Source organism: Athene cunicularia, unplaced genomic scaffold (genome assembly GCF_003259725.1).
Source record: "Athene cunicularia isolate RWA unplaced genomic scaffold, athCun1 chrLGE22_part2, whole genome shotgun sequence".
NCBI classification, from domain to species: Eukaryota; Metazoa; Chordata; class Aves; order Strigiformes; family Strigidae; genus Athene; species Athene cunicularia.
Genome location: NW_020799535.1, coordinates 312078 through 320867, shown reverse-complemented (window position 1 = coordinate 320867; position 8790 = coordinate 312078). Strand labels below are relative to the sequence as shown.

The following is an 8790-nucleotide window of genomic DNA, read 5'->3' as shown; positions in this document are numbered from 1 at the left end:
CGAGACGCCGACCCCGGGGGAGCCCTGGGCAGCCGTGACTCCCCCGGGGGCCCCGGGGCTTGGGGTGTCCCCGGGGCTCGGGGTGTCCCCGAGGCTCGGGGCAGGGAAAAGGCTCCAGGATCCGGACTGCAGACGTCAGGGAGGGATTTAAGGAGCTGCCAGCCAAGGGGTTGACATTCGGCGTTCCTGGTTTAGTCCCGGCTCTGGCTCAAAGGAAATGGGCCCAATCTAAAGCATTTCAAGCGATCGCCCCCAGATCTATTTCCTTGCCCACATCTAGTGAGAGACCCCGAGACATTTCGTCAAAATCCCTTGGCGAGACGAGTCCCCTCAGACAGAGCTCACAACGCAGCTTTGAAGTCATGCAACTCTTCACACTACCTCAGTCTTGCTTACATTTTCCTCCATAGACTTTTCCGCACGAAATTTAAGACCAGAAGGAAACATCATGATCTAGTCTAACCTCCCACACAACAGGCCGTGCAATTTCACCAGCAGCTCCTTGCACACAACCACACCTCAGGACTGAGCCAGTGGGCAGATTTCAGAAGAAACTTCCAATCTGATTTTAACACACCAGGACCTTCCCCTGTCTACCCAATTATTTCCTCTCCCGGCATTTGAAAACTCAGGTTTTGCTTCTTTCCAACTTTTTTTTACCCCCGCCCCAGGCAAGGTGTGGGTCTGTCCCCTCTGACTGAGGGTTTCGTACCTCCAGCTTTTATCGCAAAGCGGTTGGATGCTTTATCTGGGGGCAACTGTTTAAGGCCTTAATTGCGCAAGGCACATCCTTAACGCTGAGCTACCAAAGCCAACGGGACTGTTGATGCGTCAAAGGCCCTGAAGGACCCCGACAGAGCTGGAAGAGACTCACAAATCATTACTCCCTAGTCCTGTGGCCTCCCCATGTCCTACCCCACCCGGAGGCAACCAAAGCCCGCCAGTAACCATTTACTGACCACTAAATTTCCGATGACCATGACCATCATGAAGACAATCAAGCACATGGCCTGTCCTGCTACTTCCATACAATCCCACATGGTCTCAATCCATTCCCCACACAACACACGGAAGACAATGAGGAAGGAGTGGAAGAAATCGTTCATGTGCCAGCGGGGTAGCTCACACTCCGGATTGATCTTGCAGACACACTCCTTGTAGCTTTTGCCGAAGAGCTGCATGCCCACCACAGCAAAGATGAACACGATGATGGCTAGCACCAAGGTCAAGTTCCCCAAAGCACCCACTGAGTTACCGATGATTTTTATCAGCATGTTCAGAGTGGGCCAGGACTTGGCCAGTTTGAAGACTCTCAGCTACAAAAAAACAAAACAAACAAAAACCAAAACACAATTTAATTTCATCTTAAATGAAGAGGAAAATGAGGCAGAACTTTCTAAAGAGCAGCCATCTTGTATTTTTTTGTAAACATAAGCCCATACTTCTGCTGCTGAAGTCAGTGGGAGGGGGGGATGCTCGACTTCTCTTGGAATTTGGCCTCCTGTATTTTGTACACGTCAGCCCCCACGGGGTTTTTACAAAGGACACGTAGGGAGCTTCCATCTCGCTGCGCAAACTTTGCAACATTAAGGAAGTCAGGAGATTTATTTGAAGGGATGTGTGTCACAAAAAATGACTTTTTTTTTTCTTTCCTGAATGCTTTTCATCTTCCCCTGGAAACAAGGACTTGTTTTCCTGGCGTATCCAGAACACACAACCAAAGTTTAATTTCCAGAGAATCTCATTTGGAGACAGACTGGATGCAAGCAGGAGCTTCCAAGTACTGTGCTCCTTGGAAAATCCGACCTCGGTTGCGGTTCTCTGCGCCCAACAATCTAACCTTGAGGTTTTCGTAATTTAATTTTCAAAAGCTTAACCGCTGACAGCGCAACGACTGGAGGTACTCAGCACTTTTATTATACGACCAGATCTGACCGCACGAGATAAGAGGGGCATTCTAACTCGGTCCATACTACGTACTCTGCACCAAGCCACCTCCCAAGTCATCCTTCCCTGCCTAAAAACAACGAAGCTGCTGCTCAGATCTTGTAAACGACAGTTGTGAAGTAAGAAGAGACCACAGAAATGACACTGCCCCAACTCTGTCCTCCCCAACACCAGAAAAAAAAAGAAAAAGTGGGGTTTGCCTTTTCTTATGTAAAAAGCTTTCTAGTAGCTCCAAGATGTTAACATTCAAAAAGAACTGGAATATGGAATACCAATCGGAAAGATCGCAGCACAGAAAGTCCTTCCACATCCGCTAGACTCAGTTCCATTAAACTGAGGGAGACAATAAACCCGTCAAAGATGTTCCAGCCTTCTTGGAAATAATAGTAGGGATCCATGGCAATGAGCTTCAGGAACATTTCCGCTGTGAAAATTCCCGTGAAAACCTGGAGGGGTGAGGAGAGAGGGAGAGAGAGAGAGAAAGAACAGACAAAGATTTGCTTTTGTTCATTTTCTGATCTTCAGGCCAAATATCAAACAGGGTGATTTTGTCCTGCCGGTTTAAAGGCGCAGCCTGGGTGATGCCTCGTGCTCTCTTCTCCCCCAGCGCAGCACAAATATCAGCGACCTGCTCGGGCAGAGCCGGAATTAACGGATGGATTTTTCAGGGAGCGACAAATTCTGGGCAGAGAAGCGCACCCTTAGCAAACACCTCCGAGCCGTCACAGACTGCAGCGAGGGCAAGCCCGCGCCGCTCAGCGTCCCCTAGTCAGGGGGAACAGCAGCTCTTTCAGCCCAAGTCTAGATTAACAAGCCACGTAGCCCAGCAGGAGCGGATCTGTAAGGGAGGTTTGCCAACACCGTCTTACCAGATTTCCTACGGAGAGCACGTGTTCGAACTCGGGGGTCATAGGATGGTGCTCCATGGCCATGAACAGAGTGTTCAGCACAATGCAGATGGTGATGGCCAAGTCGACGAAAGGATCCATGACTATTAAGTTCACAATCTCCTTCAGCTTGATCCAGTACGGGTGGCATTCCCAGATCAAGAACGTGTTGGCAAATTTGTACCAGCATGGGGGACACTTCCTCTGGGACTCTTCCAGCTCTACGATTACAAAACAAAACGGCAGCAGAGGTCAGTCTCCGGCTCGAAGGCTGCTGGATCCGTCCGAGGCTCGGCACGGCGCAAACACCGTCTGGTCTCGCCTCTCACCAACCCCTCTCGCGTCGCCCTGCTCGCACAACAGTTTTGCCGTATGTACACACCACACTCAGACCAAAAGCACTCCAGGATGCTTGGCAACAGCTTAAGACAAAGCCTCACTAAGCCGTGAACCTTTAGGCCGGGGCCAATCACGCCGGTGGCCACGACAGAATAGTGAGGCCAAGGCTTGTGCTGAGCTTCGTGGGGCTTCTCCTCCGTCCCTACACAGGAGCTACACCCCACCTGCATGGGGCAGCTCGACACCTGTGCAAGAGCCCCACGCGGACCTTAACAATTAAATCCGAATTATTTTAAATGAAGGGATATATTTTAACTCGGAACCGATCAAGGTAAAACGGTTTAAATCGAAGCTACAGATTCTAAACTGCCTTTGGTGCCAGTTTTTAAATAACTCAAAATGAATTCTGTGCTGAATGCAGACGCGGTCTAAAAGAGGAAATACATGACATAATGCTGCAAAGGATTTTAAACAGGAATAACCTGATTAAGACTAACCACATCCTTCTACAGGAATCAAACATGATGCCGTGTCCGTTTTGCTTTTTTTTTTTTTTTTACACTGGCTTATTTCAAGTGCTTAAGGGAAAAAAAAAAATAAAAGTCAGGAGTTCCCTCCCTCTATTCTTTGACTTGCAATGGTTCCATTCAGGCTATACAGCTGTTCGTGCCGAAGTTTTATTTTTTTACGGGTAGGGAAAGGACCGCTGCGCTCTCTTTCTCATTGGTTCTTTGGTTGCTTAGTATTTAGTTGCCTTGGAATTTCTAAAGTTAAAAGAGAGGACCGTAGCACTGTAGCCTGTAGGCGTTTGCGCAGGAGGGAGGCAGCAGCAGAACCCTGCTCTGTTTCTAAGTATATTTAGTTTTCATACAATTTTATTGCAGGAGACAGCAGGAATTTGAGATCATCAACCTCATATGGCTGCTGTTCATAAATTCTTGCTGGCTCCTGCATAACGTATTTGGAAATCTCAGCTCCGTGTGCTGTCCGTCTCAGAATTTCCGTCATCCAGAAGTCCCTTTCTCTTTCGACAGCTGTCACGTTGCAGCTCTGAGCGGAGCTCAAATCTTCTTCTCCCGCAGACTGTAAGCAAAGGAGGGTCTCTCCAGTCCTTGGGAGACGGCAGGAGACAGAACAGCTGCATTAAACGTTCTCTTACTCCTGCGATCTCCACGCTGCATATTCATTGTTGTAAAATTACAACTCTTTGTTGTCTTTACCTCTGTGTCTATAAAACTCAGGCGCAAATCTGAGTGAAATAAAGTCTAATAAATACTTCTGCATCAGTAATGACCCAAAGGAAGCAGCTTGAGGCAAAATCAATGCCTGAGCACGTATTACCTGCAAGCAGGGCTGGCTAAATCCCGAATAGCCAAGGGCAGGGTGCTGCGCCCCCCGCAGCCCCCACACCCGCCGCCAGGGCACCTCCTGAGGCCTCCCCCGTGCCGTGGGGCCGCGCAGAGGGACGGCCAGCATGGCTCCGGGGCAGACGTGGGGCCGGGGACCCACCTCCCAGCCACACCTACCCTCAACAAGGGTGTTGGTCAAGCCCGTCATCACGCTGTTGGTCCGATCCTTTCGGCCGTAGGATGCGTTCACCTGATCCATCGAGACCAAAAGAGACCCACCAGGTTTCTTTCTGATTTCGATTTCAGTAGTACCCTGCAAAATTCATGCCATGATTAACACCAGCTCCCTGTATTTTACACACCCTCAGCCTAGAAATACGGCACGGACGCCCAAGAAGAGAGAAAACCATCTTGGTTCCTGCCACCCCTCTCATTTCCGACGCCATGCAAATGGTCAAACCAAAACTCAAGCTTTGCAGCTTCAGACAAATCAAGGACTGTATTTTGAAGAACGTTTCTAACGAAGACTCCTGCGGTACCAAGCCTTTTACACCCCGTGCACCAAACAGCAGAGGCGGGCGGTGACCCCTTTAACCAGGCCACGGCACAACCGTTCTGGTCAGAGCGTGAACTCCACCCCAGGCACCCAGAACTGTCCGAGAGGTAGCGGGGGGTTCCCCCACCAGAGCCCACTGCGGAGCGATTTCCCAACACAACGGGGCTACGGATCCACGTCCTGGGACGGGTCACCCCGTCCCCCGCACGCCAAAGGGCTCACACGTCCACGGGCACCTCGCAAGATCGCTCAGGAAATGCCAGTCTCTGTCAGGCACAGACAACCTGGCGTACTAACAGATAAATTTTTTTTTTTTTTTCCCCCTCTTTACAGGAATTTGTCGCTGCCTGCTTGCGAACCCGGGCTCCGCGCGGCCCCTGCGGCTCTCCCACCGCGACTGCTTGTTGCCCGTCGCGCTCTCTCTACGTACAGAGGCAGCAAAGGAACTGCCAAGTAATACTTTCTCTTTTAGGCACGCATCACGCAGATGACTGCTCCTACCACACGCGTGCTGTGCTAGAAAGAGAATTAAATATCGAAGCAAAACATTGTATTAACACGCTAATTAGGGAAGGAAGAAAACAGACAGCAACTGGTACTTAACGTGACTAATTACGGTCAAACAGGTTGCAAGGATTGAAATAACTAAAAAAAAAAAAAAAAGCTTGGAATTTGTAACCCGTCTTTTCTCAGAAACAGCTGATTTAGGTATCTCTCAAATGATGTTTCAATCTTACACGGGTTTTGGTTTTTTTTTTTAACACCCCACTGAATAACATTCTAGTTTTTAAGCTTTGTCTCTTTCCTGCGTTCTGGAGTGTTGACCCACTGAAAAGGTTGCTTGGTGCAAATTCGGTCAATCAATTAGAAAAAGTCACAGAAAAAAATTCAAATTCAAAAATTCAAAAAGTCACAGAAAAAATTCAAAAATTCAAAAAGTCACAGAAAAAATTCAAATTCAAAAAGTCACAGAAAAAATTCAAATTCAAAAATTCAAAAAGTCACAGAAAAAATTCAAAAATTACAAAAATAATAGTTTAAAAAAAATCGTTATTTTGCTAACAGCTTCCCTTGCAAAATTTAGTGAGTGCTACAATAAACGACTGTTTGTATTTCCCTTTAAATCCCCAAATATTTTATCTTATCGTGGAGAACATCTGCAACAAACTTTGGTTGGTTTTCCCATTCCCACGCTTTAAATAGCTCCTGAGGAACTGCCCGGACGTACACCAAGCGTTCCTACTATTCTTAGTCCTTGAATTAAGGACTCCCATCCAAGCTTTTTTTTTTTTTTTTTTTTGCCCAGGAAGCCAGGGGGAGAAGGAGGTGGGTCGCCGAGCTCGAGAAGGAAAGAAAGGGCAGGTTAAAGCGGAGGGTGTTCGAACCCCCCGGGCGCCCACGCTGCCTCCCCGACACCCCCAGCCCACCCGGAGGCGCTTTATCTGGTCTCACCTCAGGCAGGAGGCGTCCCCCGGGCATGCTGGAGGGTGGGCCGCCGATCAGGGACACCACACCGTTACAGTCCACCGTGCTGTTCCGCTTGACGTTCCGGCGGAGGTTGGGGAAGATGCGCGAGGAGCGGCTGCCCTGGCTGTACCCGCTGTAGCCGCTGTAGCTGCTCCGGCGGTCGCGGCCGCGGATGGGGATGAAGAGGGAATCTCTCCTGCCCTCGCTCTCCTCCACGGTGCTGTGCTCGTCATCGGCAAACTCGTTCTCTGAACCCGGGTCACGAAATCGCCCTTTGTAGCTGAAGATGCTGCTCTTGCTATTGTGTCGGGAGAGAAAAGGGGAGCCTGGGATACTGAGGAGAGACTAGGAGGGAGAGAAGAAAGAACAACAGCGTGAATAGTGGGGAAAAAAAACCTGCAGTGCCCTCAAGGGCTGCTACGGGGGTTTCGCTCCCTCTCCGGGTCTACACAACCATCGCCACTTAGTCACTGGCTTCGCTTTGTACTTGTTATTTTAAGAGTTGCACACTCCTGGCTGGCCGGGTTACGTCGGTGAAGAAGTTATCTGCTTAGTCACTACTCTCGGCAACAGTTTACACCGGGGTAAGTGGGTGCGAGGGCCGTGAACTTGGGCTGTAAGTGTCCTCCTGATCCACTGCCTGATCAGGAGGACGGGTAGATTCCTTTGACGTGCTAATCAGGAGCTACACTAAAACAGTATCCTGACATAAACATTAGCAAAGGAAATAAAAACTACCTGGTTCATGATGGAAAATTTCCTTCCTAGCCTGTTATCCGGTAGCCTGAACGCTTTCCTCCTCATGCCATCCTCAGACTCAGACTTGAACACCTTTTCGTTGTCACACTTCTCGTCTCCTTCCGACAGTTCCTTGTCCTTTCGTTTTTTCCTCCTGTTTCGACGCTCCTTGGCGCTCTTGGAACTGAGTTTGGAAATCTCGGAGGAGCTCCGAGACATCCTCCCCCCACCATCATCTTCCACAGCATCTTCAGAGACTGTCCCTGCTGAAGTGACCATAGCGGCAGCCTGAGGGCGTAGGCAAGAGAAGGGAAAAATAAATCAGATCTTACCACGATTAATGCTCCATTTTCTGCTTTAAGAACGTGGCTTAATGCGTGTAAGTACAAGTCTTCGGGGCAGGATTGAGATGGTTATTCTTCCTCTTGGAAGAAACTTGCAGCCAGGACTTGTAAAAATTTTTATAGTCTGCTTCAGCAGGTAGTAAAATCTCTCCCAGTCCCTCAGCTTTGTTTACAAGCATTTGATAAAGGACCAACAAGGACGTACTTGTCCGCCTTGCAAAGATATTCCCACACTTAACAAGGAACTCCGGGAACATTTAAAATTTTCTGAACAGAAGGGAGTTTTCAGGACAAAATAAACGCAGCAAGCTTGCACATAATTCAGAAAAAAACAGCAGCAGTGAAGAGACAGGGCATGACATCAAGCCCAGTCAACAGAGGACGTGATGCCAAAGCAAGCCATGGCTTTTTTGATTATACATCGCTGCTCTATCACAGCCAAATAAATCTTAAAACGTGTAAATGCATCCAAAAAAAAAAAAAAAATCAAACCACTCACCTGCGCTTCTTCCTGCTGCTTTTTCAATTGTTCCAACATGGCCTTAAATTCGGCCTCCTTCTGCTCTGCCTCCTCCAGCGTGGCCTGGTTCTGCTCTTCATAAGCCATAGCCACCACCGCCAGAATGAGATTCACCAGATAGAACGAGCCCACAAAGATCACCAAGACAAAGAAGATCATGTAGGTTTTTCCTGCTGCTCGTAAGGTCTGGAAGCAGAAAAGAAATGTAGAGGGAAGAGAAAAGGCAAAGGGGAAAGCAGCAATTGCAGAGGGACACCCGAGAGCTGGACCGATCCCAAGCTTCTTGACCTGAACGCTTCTAAGAAAATATCACGGTGCTGAATATTTAAGGTCTCAGCACTTCCACTAAGACGCTGCACATTCTGTAGCCGTAAACACAAAAGGTGACATCCCTCTTCTTCCCTTAAGGGAACGTCCAACCGATGCAAACGGAAAACGACTCACAAGTGCAGCGTGAAACTCAATGCTCGGACTCCCTTAAAACCAAACAAAACAGAAGAAAAGCCGTTTCAGCAAGGTCCCCAAACCATCCTCGGGTTACAAGGAAACACTCTGCCCTCCGAAGCACCCGAGCACCTTCTGCGGGCAGAGCTCAACCGCTCACAGTCTCCTGCAGCACCCGGTCGGGTTCTTCCAGAATGAA

The 8790-nt window shown here is 48.9% G+C and overlaps 1 protein-coding gene across 5 annotated transcripts in view; it reads right to left on the bottom strand.

Annotated features, from left to right (window-relative positions):
- Positions 1-8790, bottom strand: part of LOC113491043 (sodium channel protein type 8 subunit alpha) — a 52018-nt gene that overhangs the window by 16960 nt on the left and 26268 nt on the right. For all 5 annotated transcript variants that reach the window (XM_026867670.1, XM_026867671.1, XM_026867673.1 and 2 more), the window contains 7 exons: positions 8127-8333; positions 7284-7571; positions 6531-6890; positions 4700-4835; positions 2817-3055; positions 2220-2393; positions 960-1316 (listed from right to left, as the gene is read on the bottom strand). In XM_026867670.1, coding sequence (XP_026723471.1) covers positions 960-1316; positions 2220-2393; positions 2817-3055; positions 4700-4835; positions 6531-6890; positions 7284-7571; positions 8127-8333 — 1761 coding nt within the window. The remainder of the gene's footprint in view (positions 1-959; positions 1317-2219; positions 2394-2816; positions 3056-4699; positions 4836-6530; positions 6891-7283; positions 7572-8126; positions 8334-8790) is intronic.